General features: G+C 43.2%; 1 protein-coding gene across 4 annotated transcripts in view; it reads left to right on the top strand.

Annotated features, from left to right (window-relative positions):
* The window catches only part of BIN2 (bridging integrator 2), a 35,659-nt gene that overhangs the window by 3,289 nt on the left and 12,373 nt on the right, over nucleotides 1–19,997 (top strand). For all 4 annotated transcript variants that reach the window (XR_013813736.1, XM_079776010.1, XM_079776009.1 and 1 more), the window contains exons 2-7: nucleotides 3,822–3,902; nucleotides 16,588–16,642; nucleotides 16,908–17,002; nucleotides 17,604–17,699; nucleotides 19,181–19,288; nucleotides 19,561–19,646. Coding sequence is in view for 3 of the 4 variants with exons in the window: in XM_079776010.1 (XP_079632136.1) it covers nucleotides 3,822–3,902; nucleotides 16,588–16,642; nucleotides 16,908–17,002; nucleotides 17,604–17,699; nucleotides 19,181–19,288; nucleotides 19,561–19,646 (521 nt within the window). In the remaining variant the exon portion in view is untranslated. The remainder of the gene's footprint in view (nucleotides 1–3,821; nucleotides 3,903–16,587; nucleotides 16,643–16,907; nucleotides 17,003–17,603; nucleotides 17,700–19,180; nucleotides 19,289–19,560; nucleotides 19,647–19,997) is intronic.

The following is a 19,997-nucleotide window of genomic DNA, read 5'->3' as shown; positions in this document are numbered from 1 at the left end:
TAGGAAAAAAAAATTAACAAAATTTCATATCTCATGTGCAGGCCCTACTCAAATTACCCCAACTGAGAGAATTAACTCAAGATATACTAGTATGTGATTATGGGGAAGGGTCATGGTGAGGAACTATAGGCAACAAACATATCTGCAGTGATTTTTTTTTTAAAGCTTTACCCTCCCACTTCAACTTACACAGAATGTAAATCAATGAACACTAGAATATTCTTTACCTGTTTCACCAAGTGTTAACATTTTGCCACATTTACTTTCTCTCTTGTCCCTGCTCTTTCTCCCTAAGTATCTATATTCTAACTTCCCAGCTGCTAAGCCAGACAGACTTGGTCAGAATTCTCAGTGCAGGACTTCAGGGATTGGCATTACGTGGGCCTTTACTAGGAAGTGATCCTGAGATAGAATTTACTAATTCTTTCAACAAACATCTGTGGAGCATGTGTACACCCACTTCCCTCAAGGAACTCTGGTTAAGAAAGAACATCTACAACATAGTATAAGTGTCTATGTTCCTGGCCCCATTTCTTATGGCAACAAATGACTTTGGGCCCAGGACATGTTTCCAGGGTGATAATACTCATCTTTTCAGTTTCAGAATTGAAGATGGGAGTGTTCCCTCAGCACACACACTCCCACACCTTCCAAGCCTTTTTGCCTTGAGCCTTTTGGGGATTGGGAACATAGGTCTGCTTTGTAGTTTGCCACAGTGATTCTAGCCTCAGTGGACTCCTCTATCCTTTCAGCCTCCTCCACCAAAGAAGAATTATGCCCCAAACAAAGGAAGGGAGGGGTAGCAGGAAGGAAGTGAGGGCTGTGTTAATCACTAAACAAGGTGGTTTTGCAACTTTCTTAGGGGGATGGGGATAGGGTGGAGCCAAGGAAGATGGCCTACTCTGCACAACCAGGCCTGGGTGTTAAGTAAGGTGGAGTTAGAGACAGACAAACATATAAGGTTAAACTGAAAAGGAAATAGGGAAGGGGTGGAACTAGACTTAGTGATAGTGGGTTTGTTTTGAGTACTCACCTTAGGGCAGCACTGTGAAAGCAATTTATATGTATAATATTCAATTCTGCCATCAACCCCAGGAGTTACTATTATCTTAATGGGGAAAGGGAGGTCTGTAAACTGAGGCTCCAGAGTTTAAGTGATTTGCCCAGAGGCATATATCCAGTAAGTGGAAAGGCCAAGATGGGGGGCATACATTTATCTGTCTGATTCCAGAGTCCTTGATCTTAACCATTATAGAGAAAGCTCCAGAAGTGAGAGACACTAACCCCAGGATTAAGAATAGAGTCTTCCTGCCCTAGCTGATTTGGCTCAGTGGATAGAGTGTCCGCCTGAGGACTAAAGAGTCCCTGGTTCAATTCTGGCCAAGGGCACGTGCCCGGATTGCAGGCTCGACCCCCCACAGTAGGGGGCATGCAGGAGGCAGCCAATCAATGATTCTCTGTCATCATTGATGTTTCTATCTCTCTATCGCTCTCCCTTCCTCTCTGAAATCAATAAAAATATTTTTTAAATATATTTTTATTGATTTCTTACAGAGAGGAAAGGAGAGGGATAGAGAGTTAGAAACATCGATAAGAGAGAAACATCGATCAGCTGCCTCCTGCACACCTCCCACTGGGGATGTGCCTGCAATCAAGGTACAGGCCCTTGACCGGAATCGAACCTGGGACCTTTCAGTCCACAGGCCAATGCTCTATCCACTGAGCCAAACCAGTTAGGGCAAATAAAAATATTTTTAATAAAATAAAAATAAATAGGAAAGTATCCTCCAGTGAGAATTAATAAAAATTAAAAAAATCTTAATTAAAGGCCCAGTATTTGTCCTCTCCAGTATCAGTCTTACTCTCCTTCCTGTTATAAGTATTAAGTATCTATTTGCTGGATACTGAGAAATCTAGATAAGTAAGGCAAGTACCCAATCCTCAGGGAGCTCACAATTTAGAAAGAGTCATAGATAGATAAATACAAAATAATAAAAGAGTAACAGAAGTGCATATAAGGTACAGAAGTTGTAAGTGCTTAGGAGGGAGTGATTAACTTGATTAATAAGATGAAGTAGATGTGATTAAGTGTCACAAAGAATATAAATTATGAATTGAGTTTTTTAGATAGTGGCCTGACAGCCAAGGTGGGGAAGAACATTCCAGAAAGAGGACACAGCATCTACAATAAGCAGAAATATGGCTTATTCGGGAAACTAATAAAGTGTTGGGGAGGGGGGGTGCGGGGAGACCTACAGGAAGAAGGAACTATGAGAGCTGAGGCTAAGTGAGTAGTGAGATCATCGAGACCTGCATGCATGCTAGAGCTTGAACTATAACTTACAGAAACATAATGGGTATGTAATAACAATTTGTTGAGAAGGTAAATGGAGAATCATTAGAAGGTTTTAAGTAGCAGCATGATAGGCAGACCAGGTGAGAAACAATCGGGGCCGGGGCTGAAGCTATGGCAATGAGACTAGAAAGCGTGGGATGATTTTCAGAGATGGGCGTGTTGAGGGATTCCATGAAGGAGGTGAGAGAGAAGGAATTGAGGGCAGGAAACTCCTGATATTCCAACTTGGACCTAGGGTTGGTGGTACCTCCTTCCAAAATGGGTTACAGATAGAAGAGGCAGGACTTTCTTATTTGTTTATGTGAGTGTCCCCTATGGAAACAGGTACTGTACATTTTTCATTTCCATGTCCTTTTCATTAGTGCCGAGACCAGAATAATATTTAGCTCTCGGGTTCCCAGTGGAGAGGAAATAAACATAGATAGCATTAATTTTTAGCTGAGTTTTAAATGCATTTTACCAGGGCTTCTTAAAATAGGGCCCTCATAAGAGAGGAGTCTCCTGCCCACCTCTCTGACCTCATCTATTCTAGAAGAACCTGGGCTATGGCTGAAAGAGAGTTTCTCAATTGAAAAATGTCTTTAAGGCTCATGTTACTAGGTATATCTTTAAAAGCCATGCACATTTTACTTTTTGTTGTTGTTAATCCGTACTGAGGATATTTTTTTTTTCCATTGATTTGTAGAAAGAGTAAAAGGGAAAAGGAGGAGGAGAAGAAGCAGGAGGAGGAGGAGGAGGAGGAGGAAGAGGAGGGAGAAACATATTAGTTGGTTGCCTCCAGCATGCACCCCAACCCGAGGCCAGGCGTCAACCTGCGACCCTGTCCTAGCCGCTTTGGCTCAGTGGATAGAGTGTCAGCCTGTGGCCTGAAGGGTCCTGGGTTCGATTCTGATCAAGGGCACATTCCCAGCAGGGTGTGCAGGAAGCAGCCCACCAATGGTTCTCTCTCATCATTGATGTTTCTATCTCTCTCTCCCTCTCCCTCCCTCTCTGAAATCAATAAAAATATATTTAAAAACAAACAAACAACAACAACAAAAATCCTGTAACCCAGGTACGTGCCCCTGACTGGGAATCAAACCTGTGACCTTTCAGTGCGCAGTCCATGCTCTATCCACTGAACCACACCGGCCTGCATATTAATTGTTGTTTTAATATAATACTTTCCCCATCCCCCTGCAAAGAACAGTGTAAATAACAATGTAATTCCAGGAACATATACCTTATTTATTTTGGGCTTTATATATATCCTCTAGCACACTGCTGCATATACTTAAGAGTATCCAATGTGAAAAGATGATTATGTATTCAACAATATGCTATATATCTAATTCTGTTGAGTACAGTGGCCCTTTAGTTGAATCTAAAACTCTGAGAGAAGCCAGGGTCATGTGACGCCAACAGATAAGAGAGACTTGACTATACTGTATATAACCTTATGGGCCTCTCTGACTTATATCCCCAGGTACTGCAGAAGTTGGGGAAAACTGTGGAAACCAAAGATGAACGGTTTGAACAAAGTGCCAACAACTTTTACCATCAACAGGTAATCTGGAGGTGGGGAAGGGAAGTTTGGAGGGCTGAGTGGTAGAGGAACAGCACGTTCTTCAAATCAGAAAGCACTCCTAGTAACTCATTTTCCCCAGGTGTAAGGGCCTCGGTGCTGCTTATCCTTGTCCTGGAACCAGAGGAACTTACCTTTCCTGCTCCTGCTGACCCTGGGTTCTGGGGAGGGGTGAGCAGATAAGTGTTCTTTTCTCTTAGTGGTTCCCCTAGGGCACAGTGGCATCACTAGGTCCTTAGACAAAATCAATACGAGCCCCTGTCACCTTATTTACTTCCCAGGGTGCCTCTCTTCCACCCTAGGACTCTTCTTATCTCAATAGCCTCATGTTTTCCTTGTGGCCTCTTTGTTCACTACATCTACATACCCTACTTAAACCCTTTATTCTAAAATAATAGCTCCATCTTTTCACCTGTCATTCTCACCAACACCTTCTGTTCTCACTGTTCCTTCTGTCTTCACTGGATAGTATGGGTAATTTTATGTAGAAAATTTATGTTAACAAGTAGATAACAGAGGTTTAACTTCCCATGGGATATTTGATTTTTCATCTCCATGTGCCAGGCACCATGCACAGTGCTTTACACACATCTCATTTAATTCTTACATTAGTCTTGAAGATTGTGACCCCCTCTTTTAATAGAAAGGAGTTGTTAACTTAAACAAATATCCAGTTACATTGCAGATTCCCCTATTACACTGCCTTACTTCAGACACCAGACACAAACTCCAGAGTTTTCTGGCCACCTGCATTTCTGACCAACTGGCTATAAATTTTGGGCTTCTTACTAGCTGCTCAGCTTCCATAATTTGCTAGAATGATTCACAGAACTTAGGAAAGTGTTCTAGGTATAATTACATTGTTATTATAAAGAATACAAGTCAAGACCGGCCAAATGAAGACATATATGGTGAGGTCTGGGAGGGTCCCAAATGTGAAGCTTCTGTGTCCATAAGACATATCACCCTCCCAACAAACTGATCTAGAATTACCAGCCAAGGAATCTCACCTGAGCTTCAGGTGTCTATACAGTTTTTTTTGTTTGTTTTTTTTAAAAATATATTTTATTGATTTTTTACAGAGAGGAAGAGAGAGGGATAGAGAGTTAGAAACATCGATGAGAGAGAAACATCGATCAGCTGCCTCTTGCACACCCCCTACTGGGGATGTGCCCGCAACCAAGGTACATGCCCTTGACAGGAATCGAACCTGGGACCTCTGAGTCCGCAGGCCGACGCTCTATCCACTGAGCCAAACCAGTTTCGGCTATACAGTTTTTATTGTGATTTCATTGCATAGTAAATCATTGGCCATGTGATTGAACTTAATCTCTAGTGTCTCTCTCCTACCTTGGGCTGATATCACCTGTCACAGAGCACTAACCCTCTAATTCATGGTTCATCTTTCCAGCCTGAACTGCTACTGTCCTGAGGTATGATATGAGAGGTCCACCATGAATAATAAAGACACTCCTATCACTCAGGAAATCCCAAATATTTGGAATTTACTTCCCAGGAACCAGGGACAAAAACCAGCCAAAATATTTTTTAAAATATTTTTTTTATTATTTTCAGAGAGGAAGGAAGAGGGAGATAGAGATAGAAACATCAATGATGAGAGAGAATCATTGATTGACTGCCTCCTGCATGCCCCCTACTGGGGATCAGGGCCACATGTGCCCTTAACTGGAATTGAACCTGAGACCTTTCAGTCCATAGGCTGACGCTCTATCTACTGAGCCAAACCAGCTAGGGCATAGCCAAAATTTTTATTGTTCAACATCAGTTAGTCAAATTATCCTATATAATAAAAGGATAATATGCAAATCGACCAAACAGCGGAACAACCAGTCACTATGACATGCACTGACCACCAGGGGGCAGATGCTCAACACAGGAGCTGTCCCCAGCCCGCAGACCCCGATCGCCTGATGGGGAACAGGGAACCAGGGGTGGGTGGTGATGGATGTGGGTGGTGCCAGGCCAAGGCCCCGCCCTACTGGTTGCCCCACACACAGAGGGTGACCAGTGTCTGGGGACGGGGCCAATGAGTGGGCGGTATAGCCCACTTCTTGGTCCCTCCCCCCGGCCGGCAGGCTCTGATTGCCCGATGATGAACGGGAAACGGGGGGGGGCGGGGGAGGGGGCAGGGCCGACTGCCAGCAGCCGAGGAAGAGGGCCCTGATCGCAGGCCAGGCCTAGGAACTGTACCCGTGCACGAATTTCATGTGCCAGGCCTCTAGTATGCAAAATAATTCTTTAAAATTATATTAAAAGGATATTAGCTATTATCTAACTCTGTAGTAGACTGTATCAGAATCATTTAGGAATATTTTAAAATGCAAGCTCATTGGTAGAAGGGCCTGGGAATCTGTACTTTTAAGCTTGCTTTAATGGAAAATTTCATACATACACAAAGATAGAAAAGCTTGTGTAATGGATCCATATGTACCATTGCTCAACTTTGATAATTTAACTCCTGGGAATCTTGTTTCATCTGGCTCCACCACTTTCCCCCATCTTTGATCATTATGAAGCAAATTCTAGGTATATTATTTGTCTATAAAATTTCAACAGGCCAAGTGGCCAGCTATACTAATAAAAGGGTAATATGCAAATTGGTCATGACACCCTCACAGTAACAACCAAACAGCAGGCTGCGTGGGGTGACCAGGCCAGCAGGGGGGTTAGTGAGGACGACCAAACGACTGACCAGCAGGCTGTGTGGGGCAACCAGGCCAGCAGGGGGGTTAGCGAGGGATGACCAAATGACTAACCAGCAGGCTGTGTGGGGCCACAAGTCCGGCAGGGGGGGCAGTGAGGAGTGACCAGTCTGGCAGAGGGGGACAGTGAGGGGCAACCAGGCCGGCAGATGGGGGTGACCAGGCCAGCAGAGGGAGCAGTTAGGGGCGACCAGGATAGCAGGGGGGGGCAGTGAGGGGCGATCAGCCTGGCAGGCAGAGGCGGTTAGGGGTGATCAGGCTGGCAATGAGGGGGCAGTTAGGGGCGATCAGGCAGGCAGGCAGGTGAGCAGTTATGAGCCAGCGGTCCCAGATTGTGAGAGGGATGTCTGACTGCCAGTTTCGGCCCGATCCCCTAGGGGATCGGGCCGAAACCGGTAGTCGTACATCCCCCAAGGGGTCCCAGATTGGAGAGGGTCCGGGCTGGGCTGAGGGGACCCCCGACCCCGTGCACGAATTTAGTGCACTGGGCCTCTAATCAGTATATAAGAGGATAAAAAAGCTGTGGTACATTTACACAATGGAATACTATGCAGCTATAAAAAAAGGATCTCTTACCCTTGAGACAGCATGGATAGACCTGGAGATTATTATGCTAAGTGAAATAAGCCAATCAGAGAAAGACAAATATCACATGATCTTATTTATTTGTGGACTCTAATGAACAAAATAAACTGACAAATGAAATAGGTCCAGAGACATGGAAGCATGGAACAGACTGACAGATCTCAGAGGGAAAAGGAGAGTTGGGGGAAGAGGGGAAAGGAGATTAACCAAAGAACTTGGTTACTAGAGACCCATTGCATGAAATTGATGCACTGCGGGGGGGAGGGTCCCTCAGCCCAGCCTGCATCCTCTCACAGTCCAGGACTCCTCGGAGAATGTCCACCTGCCAGCTTAGGCTCACTCGCCAGGGGGAGCAGGCCTGAGCCATCAGTTGGACATCCTTCTCGCAGTCTGGGACCCCTCGCTCCTTAACTGCCCGCCTGCTTGCTTCTCCTTACAACTCAGCTTGCTGCTCCTTAGCGCTGCCGTGGAGGCGGGAGAGGCTCCCACCTATGCTGCTGCACTCGCCAGCCAGGAGCCCAGCTTCTGGCTGAGCGGCGCTCCTTTTATGGGAGCGCACTGACCACCAGGGGGCAGCTCCTGTGTTGAGTATCTGCCCCCTGGTGGTCAGTGCACATCATAGCGACCAGTCGTTCTGGTCGTTCCACTGTAACGGTCGCTTAGGCTTTTATTATATAGATATGTATAGATAGCCCATGGACACAGATAATAGTGAGGTAAAGGTCTGGGGTGGGGCGGGAACCGGGTGTAGGAGGGCAAAGGGAATAAAATGGGGAACATTTGTAATACTCTAAACAATAAAAATAAAATTTTTAAAAATTACATTATCAACCTCTAAAGATAAGGACTCTTTTAAAATATAATCACCTACCTGGCTGGTGTCTCTCTGGTTAGAGCAAAGCGTCAGCCCGAGCACTGAAGGGTCTCAGGTTGGATTCCTGGTCAAGGGCAGGTACCTGGGTTGCAGGTTCGCTCCCTGCCCCCGGTTGGGGCATTTGTGGGAGGCAACCAGTCAATATGGCTCTCTCGCATCAATGTTTCTCTCCACCCTCTCTCTTTCTCTCCCTCCCTCCCACTCTCTCTTAAAAAAAAAAAAAGCAATGGAAAAAATATCCAGTGATATACAATCACCTAAAATATTTTATTTGCACCTAAAAATATTTTTCTGTAAACATTTACTCATAACAAATCAGAAAGTACATCAATAAAAAAAATAATTTAAAAATAATTATGTTTATATTGTGTTTTATATCCTTACAGTTATTTTGCTATATATGTGTATGATCTCTAAATATATCCACTATAAAGAAAAGAGGTTTGCAAAAGTGAAATTATTTCATTTATATGGTTTTATAACTTGCCTTTTTCACTTAACAGAATAACACAAATATCTTTTCAGATAGATCATGTTGACTATCCCACTAAAACATATGTAAAAAAAAAATGTCTTGCCCTAGCCGGTGGAGAGAGCATCGGCCTACAGACTGAAGGGTCCCGGGTTCGATTCCGGCCAAGGGCACATGCCTGGGTTTCGGGCTCGATCCCCAGTGGGGGGCGTGCAGGAGGCAGCCAATCAATGATTCCCTCTCATCATTGATGTTTCTATCTCTCTCTCCTTCTCCCTTCCTCTCTGAAATCAATAAATATATATATTTTTAAAATGTCTTAGTGATATTTAAAAATATTAGCAATAACTTCTTGATATAAAATATCCAGTCAGTGTTCACACTCCCTTAACCCTTTGCACTCGCTTGCAATGCTAACTGTGTAGAGTCACACTCGACATCCGAGTACAAAAGGTTAATTGTCTTTTTTATAGTTTGTTTACATCAGCAACTGATTGACATGTTTAAATCTCTTAAAGTTAAATCCCTTAATCTGTAGGTTTCTAATCCCTCCCTTTGTAGATTATTTGCTGATGATACTAAATTGTTTTCCTATAGTCTAAATTTTGCTGATTGAATCCCCATGGTATGTTTAACATGTTCCTCTATCACTTGTATTTTCTGAAAATTAATAGTTAGATTTAGAGCCTTGATGAGATTCATATTTTTGTTTTTGTTTCTTTTGGTTGGTGGCGAGAATATTTATTACTGTAGGTGTTCTATTCTCTCAGCTGGAGGCACATCATTATAGTTGTCTCCTTTTTTGTGTGATATTAACAGCCATAGGTGATCATTAACTAGAGAATCTGTGTTTTACATTAAGCTCTCTAAGTAATTATGATGTAGCAGCTAGTCTGAGAACAGCATTTGGCAACCACTGATCTAGTCTAACTCCTTTGCGGGGAAATAGGATCTGATTGAGAGGGAAATGATTTCATCAAGGTAACATAGCATAAGAGTTGCAGGATTCAAACTTAAACCCTGTGCTTTTTCCCCTGTACCTCAATAGGAGACCTCCCTGGGCCTCTTCTCAACTCCAGTTATTGTTCTACTTTCAACTCCAGGGTAAAAAGAACAGGAATCAGTACGGTGACACCCACTTTGAAAGGTTTCCAGCTCTTGGCCCATTCTGTCCCTCAGTCCTTTCTCTCCCTCTCTGCCTTGTAAGATGGTGCTGCAATGGCAGATGTGTGGGTAGAAAGGATAAGAGATGTGATCATCAAGAAGAAAAAGAGGATCAGATGGGACAATTCCCTCAGAATTCTCTCTGCGAGCCCACCAACTAAATGTCACTTGATAGGGGGAATATTTTTGAGAAATGAAATGGAGTTAGATTAGGAACAAGGAAAAACTTTTCTCCGGTGAGAATGCTGCACCTATAGTAACTCGTGTTTGAACAGGCTTGGAAAGTTCATATAACAAACATTTATTTCATGAGTGCCTGCTGCATGCGGGTACTGGGCTGGATGCTGGGATTTCACAGATAAGAAACATACCTGCCCTCAAGGGTCTCACAGTTTAAGAAGAAAGAGAGTGATAATACAGTCAGGTCTGAGGCTGGACCTGGGGTGGCTAAGGCGAACAGGAGGAAAAAGGACAAGGCCAGAGATTGAAAGTTAAGTATTCTGGAAATTGGACCAGTTGGTCATGTGCCCTTTTCCTCAACCACAATCAACTTGTAGGTAAACTTTTTGTTAATAAATAAATATCACTCCCAAACTTTCCAACTTGATTTCAAGGCCTTGCACTTACCTACGTTCCTAATCAAATTTCCATAGGTAATTTTTCTTTGAGTGCTCTACTTGCTTCCCTCTTTTCCCTCTCTCCAAAACATATTATATAGGAAGAATTCCTTTTCCCAAGCAGTACTTTAACGCCTTATTTCTGGTAGTGAGAGCTGCTTCCAAATCATTGCCTTTAAAATCCAATCAAACAATCTAGCTTTATCTTCCCCCTTCTGGACCTCCATTAGATCAAACATTTTTAGCACTTGCTCAGTGTTAGTCATGCTGTTTACTTACTTTGCTGAATGTTTGGGTTTCTCTGGTCCATTTTTCTCCAGCAAGGAGGGAACCCCAGGATTGGGGCCTTCTTTATCCTCACTACCCCAGTCTCCTAGAGAACATAGCTCTCTGTTTACCTACCTGAGTGCTTAGGAGAAGCTTGCAGAGTGAGTGGTTCATTAACTGAGGGCTGGGACTGTTTGTATAAGGGATGGGAGGGACTAACTCAGACTGTTAATAGTGCTGCCAAGAATTGGACAAGGCTTCAGAGAGCAGAAGTGACACAAAGATTTAGAGCTAGACATCGCCTTAACCGGCATTTATAGATGAGGAAACTAAAGCCAGAGAAGCAGAATAACTTGCTAGTTGGTGGCAGAGACAAGTATTTGACTCCCAGACAAGTGAGAACCTGGGGTGATTTAGCCTGGAGACATTTCAGGGAAGACAGGTCAGAGAAATAAAATGACATTCAACACAGGCACTGGGGCGGTAGGGGCTTGCGGTGGGGGCTTGCCTGGGGTGGGAATGGTTGGGGGGTGGCGGGGGGGGGGTCAGTTGGGGAAAAAGAAGACATATGTAAAACTTTAGACAGTAATAATTTTTTTTAAATGACATTCAGTGCTTTTCGCCACCCTGCATCCTACTATTACTGCATTTCCTCAAAGGAAGGAACAAGAGTGTAAAGGAAGAACTTTGAGGAGGCTTGATTCTAAAACACAAAAATGGATTTGGACTTTTGTGAGGTGTGATGGAGGGCAGAAGGCATTCACATTTTATGGAGTATGGTATAAATAGTTTCCACTAGTACTGAACAGTGTACATACAACCTGCACAATCATACATGGTAGCCTGGTTTTTCAGGCCATGTAATATCCAATGGGATAAAAATTAAGAATTTTATTTATAGAAATTATGTAAGATAGTTTACCATGTAGTTCCTCACATATGTATTTTTCAGACCAAATCTTCATAGTGAAATAAAGAGTTGAGTCGGAGTTGTTTTCTTTCAAAAAATAAATTTAAATCCTTGTTAATTTCTATAATCCGTAAAACTCTTTTAGAACTTTTTATTTTATTTTATTTTATTTTATTTTAAGATTTTTTAAAAATATATTTTATTTATTTTTTACAGAGAGGAAGAGAGAGGGATAGAGAGTTAGAAACATCGATCAGCTGCCTCTTGCACACCCCCTAATGGGGATGTGCCCACAACCAAGGTACATGCCCTTGACCGGAATCAAACCTGGGACCCTTGAGTCCACAGGCCGACACTCTATCCACTGAGCCAAACCGGTTTCGGCTCTTTCAGAACTTTTTAAAACCTGGGTTATCACATTTTTTTTAATATATTTTATTGATTTTTACAGAGAGGAAGAGAGAGGGATAGAGAGTTAGAAACGTCGATGAGAGAGAATCATAGATCAGCTGCCTCCTGCACACCCCCTACTGGGGATGTGCCCGCAACCAAGGTACATGCCCTTGACCGGAATCGAACCTGGGACCTTTCAGTCCGCAGGCCGATGCTCCATCCACTGAGCCAAACCGGTTTTGGCTGGGTTATCACATTTGCAAAACTCTCAAACTTATACCTACCTACCATAGCCATGTTTAAAAGGTATTATGATTGGTGGGTTAGAAGAGATCAACCAAATAACTCATATGCACATAAGCATAACTCATGGACACAGACAATAGGGTGGTGAAGGCCTGGGGTGGGGGTGTGGGTGGGCTAGAAAGGGTCAATGGGAAGAGAAGGGGGACATATGTAATACTTGCAACAATAAAGATTTTTAAACAAATATTATGTATATTTAACATGCTAGACTTCATGGAAAAAGCAAGGAGGAAGTGAGACATCCTTTCTGGTGAATGCTGAGTGTTTGAATTTTTTTTAACCTACCAAATTTGTCTCCATAATGCTATTGAAACACTTTCTCACGGTCAACAGTGACCTCCATTACCAAGTCCATTAACTTTTACAGATTCTTCCTGCATTCTAACCGCTCTGTAGCATCTGACTCTCTTTTTGGTCATTTCTCTAATGCTGTCTTTATTCTCATTTGCTATGACACACTACACAATCCCAGTTCTTCCCCCTCTCTGACAGGGTGTTAGACTACCTTGAGACTATCTTTGTTTCCATGTCCCTTGAGCCTGATATTCATCCCCTTGAGGAGGACTATTAACCTGAAGAATGGTGAAAAGTTTGGACTGGCTTAGAGGAGAGCTCTGGAGGCAAGAAGATAAATGAAATAATTAGTCCAATTTTCTTTATTTGACTGAGTAGATCTAGATTTTCTGCTAAAATTAAACAATAATGGTCTTTCCTTCAAAGTTGTACACAAAATTTTAATTTAAGTTGTTAGAATTTTCCAGTTTTCTGTAAATTTTTTTTATATGTTTGGCATGCTCAATAGCCTACCCAGTAATGAGCACAAGCAAATAAAACAAATGAACTAGTTCACAAGTATGTACTGAATAATGCATCTTAGCTCAGATACTTCATCACCTGAACTGGTAAGAGAATCACTCTTCTTTTTTTTTTTTTTTCCTTCATGCCTATTTATTTATTTTTTTAAATAATTCTTTATTGTTCAGATTATTACAGGTGTTCCTCTTTTTTTCCCCCCCATAGCTCCCCTCCACCTGATTCCCCATGCCCTTAGTCCCCCGCCACTGTCTTCATCCATAGGTATAAGATTTTTGTCCAATCTCTTCTCGCACCCCTCAGATCCCCTTCTCCCTGAGAATTGTCAGTCTAACTCCCTTTCTATGTCCCTGATTCTGTTATATTCACCAGTCCATTCTGTTCTTCAGATTTTTTATTCACTTGATTTTTAGATTCACTTGTTGGTAGGTATGTATTTGATGACTTTTTGTTGTTCATAATTTTTACCTTTACCTGTTTCTTCTTCTTCCTCTTCTTAAAGAATACCCTTCAGCATTTTATGTAATCCTGGTTTGGTGGTGATGAACTCCTTTAGCTTTTTCTTGTCTGTGAAGCTCTTCGTCTGACCTTCAATTCTGAATGATAGCTTTGCTGGGTAGAGTAATCTTGGTTGTAGGTTCTTGCTGTTCATCACTTTGAATATTTCTTGCCACTCCCTTCTGGCCTGCATAGTTTTTGTTGAGAAATCAGCTGACAGTCGTATGGGTGCTCCCTTGTAGGTAACTAACTGTTTTTCTCTTGCTGCTTTCAAGATTCTCTCTTTGTCTTTTGCCCTTGGCATTTTAATTATGATGTGTCTTGGTGTGGTCCTCTTTGGATTCTTCTTGTTTGGGGTTCTGTGCGCTTCCTGAACTTGTAAGTCTATTTCTTTCACCAGATCGGGAAAGTTTTCTGTCATTATTTCTTCCAGTAGGCCTTCAATATCCTGCTCTCTCTCTTCTTCTGGCACCCCAAAAATCCGGATGTTAGTACGCTTAAAGCCGTCACAGAGGCTCCTTACACTATCCTCACACTTTTGGATTCTTCTTTCTTTCCACCCCTCTGGTTGGGTGTTTTTTGCTTCCTCATATTCCAGATCTTTGGTTTGACTCTTGGGGTACGTTGATCTACAGTTGAGTTTCTGTATATTCTTTATTTCAGACAGTGTATGCTTAATTTCTGACTGGTCCTTTTCCATTTTTTTTGGCATTCTCATTAAGGTCCTTGAAGGTCTCTTCAAGTTTCTTAGTGGTTTTTAGAAGATTTTTGAGTAACCTTATAAATGTGGTTCTGAACTCTGTCATCCAGTAGTTTACTTTCCTCTATCTCTCCCATTCATGACATGCTTCTGTGTCTCCACATTTTGGCTGCCTCCCTGTGTTGATGGAGTGGCTTTGTGTGGTAGGTGACCTATAGGGGCCAGTAGCTCAGCTTCCCCAATCACCCGAGGTGGACGCTCTTGGTACACCCCTTTGTGGGCTGAGTGCAAAGTCTTGGTGTAGTTAAGTCTTGATTGCTGTTGGTACACTGGGAGGAATTGACCTCCAGGCCAATTGGCTGTGAGGACCCACTGTGTCTATAATGGAAGAACTGCTGCGCTGGAGACATGCTTATGGTGCAGGCCTTGTTTCAGTGGGGCTTTGGTGCTCACTGAGTCCGCCTCCCGAATGTGTCACTTATGGATGTGAGGAGTTGAAATCTGGTGTCTCACACTGACCACTAGGTACACTGGCTTCTGGATCTCCAATGGGGTGCAGTTCAGCTACTGTCTGAGGCCACCCAGCAGGAGCTATAGCAAGAACCACAGTCCTCTCCTCCCTGCTTGGAGCTTGTAGGCTTTGGAGCTGTCTGCACCCGGTTGTAAGTTTGCTAGGTTAAACTGCAATAGAGAAGGCCATTCATATGCAAAAGCCGCTGCCTGGAGCTTGGGTGGGCTTGTAGGTTGTGTGGGGCAGAGTCTCAGGGCGTCACTAGGCTAGGGCGTGACAAACAGTGATGGCTGGCAGTGAGCCGTCTCTGCCTCTCCGACCGCGTCCCCACGTCTCACGCCCCAGCACAGCAAACAATTATTCTTGCGCGCAGCTCTGCAAGCAGCCACCCTCACTTTCCGACCCGATGGCAGACAGTCCAGCTTCTCCCCAGAAACTGGATTTCAGAGAGATCGAGAGGTTGTCTCTCTTCGGGTTGAAGAAAGCAACGCCCGCCGCCAGCCGGGATCCACCGCCAGCCCCGATCGCGCGCCTCCTTACCTCAGTTTTCAGCGCTTGTGCCCTGAATGCTCTTTTCTCTTTCCGTCTAGTTGTAGAACTTCCACTCAGCCAGCTTTCCCATGGTTCTGGGTGATAGACGTTTTGTCTTTTAGTTGTAGTTTTGAAATTGTTGTGCACGGCAGCAGTTTAGATGTTTACCTACGCCACCATCTTGGATCTCAAGATCACTCTTCTGACCCATGGGCCTGGCCCTTTAAAGTTAGCTGCCCTTTCAGTCCAGTCCCATACTCCTAAAGTCAGGCTCTAAAATGTCAATGGTCTGGTCTCAGACTTCCTTCTTATCTAACTCCTGAAAGCTGGAGTTCACACAGAAGGGAAAGGGTCTCTAAAAAACACCCTGAGGAACAATTGAGGAAGCTGTGAAAAAGACTTGGTACAGGGCATGTGAAAGATCTCTTTAAACATATATGCAAGAGAAAGTATATCTGCCAAGAGTACAGACGGCCAATGTAAGGCCAGTGGGCAAAAGTTCTGATAGAGCTATTTTAAAATGAAGTTCATCCTCAACAAAAGGTTATGTGGGTTTCTGGTTGCCTCAAGAAGCAGAGGCTAAATGAACATTTGTCAGAGCTAAAACAAAAGTAGCTCATCTGTTGAGAGTTGAACTGCCAAACCTAAATGATACCTTCATCTCCTTCCTCCCTTCTTCTTTTTAGAGGGAAGAGACCTACTCTGTGCTTGGGAGTCCTAGCATAAAAAGTGAGAATTCAGACACAGGAGCAAAGATCGAATCAGGCAGATAGATAGAACTATAAGTGAGGACACTGGAGTTGGAACAAGAGAGTCAATGATGAGGCTCCTTGGAAGAAAAGTATAAAGCGGTGGCTGATGGAAGGGAAGGGTAAAGTGGGCCAAGGCAGAGAAGGACATTAGGGGAGGAGAAGAATGGCCTGTGGGAGGGAGCAGAGAAGGAAGAGGGTCTGGTGTCTGCAGAAGATGGTAGCAATTTACCCAGAGAAGAAGGCATAAGCCAGATGATCACTGAATTTCAACAAAGAAACTTAGGTATAGGTATAGGCACTTATTCACTGGAAGGAAGAACATAGGAAAGAAGACATACCAATGCAGTGGGAGCAATTTCCCAACTTAAAAATTGCCCCAAAGAGACAACCTACAACTTCTTGGTAAAGAGAGTAAAAGCTAATTTACATTTGCAAGTGTTTGAAGAAGTTCCAGGATTGATCTCTGCTTTTAAGCTACTTTTATACTTTGACCTCTGCAGCATCTTTCCAAATATATCTCTTTAGTCACTAAAGGCGTTTCTTTCTTTCAGGCAGAGGGCCTCAAGCTATACAAGGAGCTGAAGAACTTCCTTAGTGCAGTCAAAGGTGGGTATCGTAGCACTGGAGAAAATCCAGAGGCTTTTATGCAGCTCTAGCAGGTTTGGGGGATGGGGAAAAAAACCCAACCTGGTATGCCTCTGACTCCTGGAACTTGGTGGGCCGAGGAAGAGAAACTTTTTCTATCCCAGCCCCAGCCAGCTTCCCTCACTGATAACCCAAACCTTCTCAGTTTATCCCCCTGATATGCCTGTCACCCATATGATTATTCCAAACTACTTTTGGGAAACTTTATGGAGCTCTCTCCTTTCAGTAATGCATGAAAGCTCAAAGAGAGTGTCAGAAACCCTGCAGGAGATCTACAGCAGTGAGTGGGATGGTCATGAGGAGCTGAAGGCCATTGTAGGGGTAAGTGTTCTGGGCTTAACAACTCTTCCCAACTCACTCCTGCCCTCATTTCAGCATCACCTCAGCGTCTCCATCAAGTAAATAGGAAAACAAAGGAGCCAGCCCTAGCCGGTTTGGCTCAGTGGATAGAGCATCGGCCTGTGGACTGAATGGCCCCGGGTTCGATTCCGGTCAAGGGCATGAGCCAATTCACACTGTTCATTTGTATAGTCTCAGTCACAGGTAGAAGAAAAAAAACTGCAACTATGAAGGTAAAAACAAGTTTTCCCTAATCTGTGGACTCTGTTTTTGACCCTCTTCCCCTCTTTAAAACCTTATGGAAGGTTTCATGAAACCTAACTTCATGTAATTATTTACTCAAAAAATTACCTAGCCTTAAAGCACTAGAGTCCAATACTCTGACCATCTATTCCTGTTTTTAATCCCTGAAGGTATGTCTAACCTCTTATAGGGCAGTTCCTTGGGAAGGGCTGTTTCTTCATCTGATTCTTCCCAGTGCTCCAACAAGGAAGTCTGTGGCAGGAAGACTTTGGCTATTTCCCTGGTTTGCAGTTGTTGAGAAGTGGAGCCCTCACAACTCCCCTTTGCCTCTGTCCCACAGAATAATGATCTCCTTTGGGAAGACTATGAAGAGAAACTAGCTGACCAGGCTTTGAGGACCATGGAAAACTATGTAGCCCAGTTTGGTGAAATTAAGGTACTCACGCGATTTACAGCATCAAGGATGGGTTATGAGTGGCCCATATAAGAGACCATATTAGGTTAAACTTATAAGTAGAGTTAGAGCCCGTGGTTAGGAACAAAGTTGAGTAGGTTAGGAGAAGTATTAAAGTTGAGAGTTAGTCAAGAGCAGGGGTCCTCAAACTTTTTAAACAGGGGGCCAGTTCACTGTCCCTCAGACCATTGGAGGGCCGGACTATAGCTTAAAAAAAACTATGAACAAATTCCTATGCACACTGCACATCTTATTTTGAAGTAAAAAAACAAAACGGCAAAAACACCCGCATGTGGCCCGCGGGCCGTAGTTTGAGGACGCCTGGTCAAGAGGTTAAGATGGAGAGTTAAAGGTAGGGTGGAGGTTATGTTTAGACTTAGATTTCAGTGAACTAGATTTGGACTGATTTTAAACTAGATCCAGGTTAGAGCATCCCTTTTAGTTGTTTGAAACAGCTAATGAGACTAAAAGATGTTTACTGTAGAGAAGCAGAAGGAGTCGTAATAGTTATCTGCAAATATTAGAAAGTCTATTAGTTTAAAAAGGAAGTGAACCTGCACCCGGTTGTAAGTTTGCTAGGTTAAACTGCAATAGAGAAGGCCATTCATATGCAAAAGCCGCTGCCTGGAGCTTGGGTGGGCTTGTAGGTTGTGTGGGGCAGAGTCTCAGGGTGTTCCAGAAAGCAGAATTAGGATTCATTCAATTCATATCACCTAGTCTGTCAGGCACTGATTTTAGATTAATAGGAAGAAATGAGAGGGAGCCTTAATTTTCCCATAGAGTTTTCCCAAAACGAAGTAAAATGGAATATACTATAAGATAGTGGGTTGTCTATTCTCTGTTCAAACAGAAGTCCAACTACTTCTTAATTTAGATATTGTAGAGATAGTTCATGTATTGCATAGAAACGTGGACCAAATAACTGCTAAGATCCTTTCAAATTCTGTGATTGAAAGAATGAGACATGAGATTGAGGAGACTCTCTCTCAGTGGTCATAATATTTTTATTGTGCTTTAGGATTTTCAAAACACTTTATATTCCGCATTTGATCTTTAAAATAACACCAAAAGACAAATGAGGCTACTGAGGCTTCAAAAGAGATGGGCCTTGCCCTAGGTCGCAAGGCTAATAGATGGCAGTGTTGGGCGTAAAATCCAAAACGTCTGCCTTTCAATTTCATAGGATTCTCAAGACCACTTATCCCAGAGGATGAACTAGTTTATAGTGAGTTTGTAGGAAATGTTCATATTTAATGCAGGCTTCCAAGTGTTGGATTGCCCTTTATTTCCCCCTGAAAATTCCCGTTCTTTCCAGATAAGGACGATCCCTTGGGTACAAAACCATATTAGAACTTGAAATTTGATAATAGGACCCAGGAATCTTGCCTCTCTGTTTGATACTCTGTTACCTACTTCCTGGCCACTGAAGAATATCAAGGTTTTTTCTCATGATTCTGGGTTAGGAAAGAATTGCCAAGCGGGGTCGGAAACTCGTGGATTATGACAGTGCCCGACACCACCTGGAGGCGGTGCAGAATGCCAAGAAGAAAGATGAGGCCAAGATTGCCAAGGTAAAAAAAAAATTTTTTTTAAAAAAGCCTAGTAAAGCCTCCCCAGTCGTGCTGGGTTTAGGAAATGATAAATTCAACATCCAGTGTCCTGAAGGAAGTCCCCGTTTCTGACACCGATGCTCTAAGGATAGCCAGAGAGTCAAGGCTGGGGAGGGCACGGGTCTGAGAAGGAGAGGCATGGTTCCAAGTAAGCCTAGTCCCTGAAAGGATACAAGCAGCAGCGTCTATCCTGGGGTTCAGAATTGAGGGGAACTGTCTCTTTTACCAACCAGGCAGATGAAGAGTTCAACAAAGCCCAGCTTGTGTTTGAAGATCTGAACCAAGAACTACTAGAGGAGCTACCTGTTCTTTATAATAGGTAATGACTAAGATTCTGGAAAGTGCTGTCACCTCATAAAAAAAAGCATCCAAGAGTAGGTTGTAGCCTCATCCTGCCTACTAACTTGCTGTGTAATATTAGGCAATATTATCCCTCTAGACACTGGTTTCTTCATATGCAATACAGAGATAACCATCCTTGCCCAGCCAGCTTTTCCAGCTTTAAAGACAAGATGCTTGCTGAATAGGAAAGAGCTTGCAAGTAAAGTGCTGTCATCATGCATAGTAAGAGTATCTGGTTTCATGCCACAAGGATGTATTGTTTTAAACAAGCGTGGTTTGTGACCATCCAGATTTACGTAAATAAATCATGGGACGATTATTTCCATTA

This window comes from Cnephaeus nilssonii, assembly GCF_951640355.1.
Source record: "Cnephaeus nilssonii genome assembly, chromosome: 6".
NCBI classification, from domain to species: Eukaryota; Metazoa; Chordata; class Mammalia; order Chiroptera; family Vespertilionidae; genus Cnephaeus; species Cnephaeus nilssonii.
The sequence above is the reverse complement of the archived record's forward strand: the minus strand, read 5'-3'. Positions and strand labels throughout refer to the sequence as shown.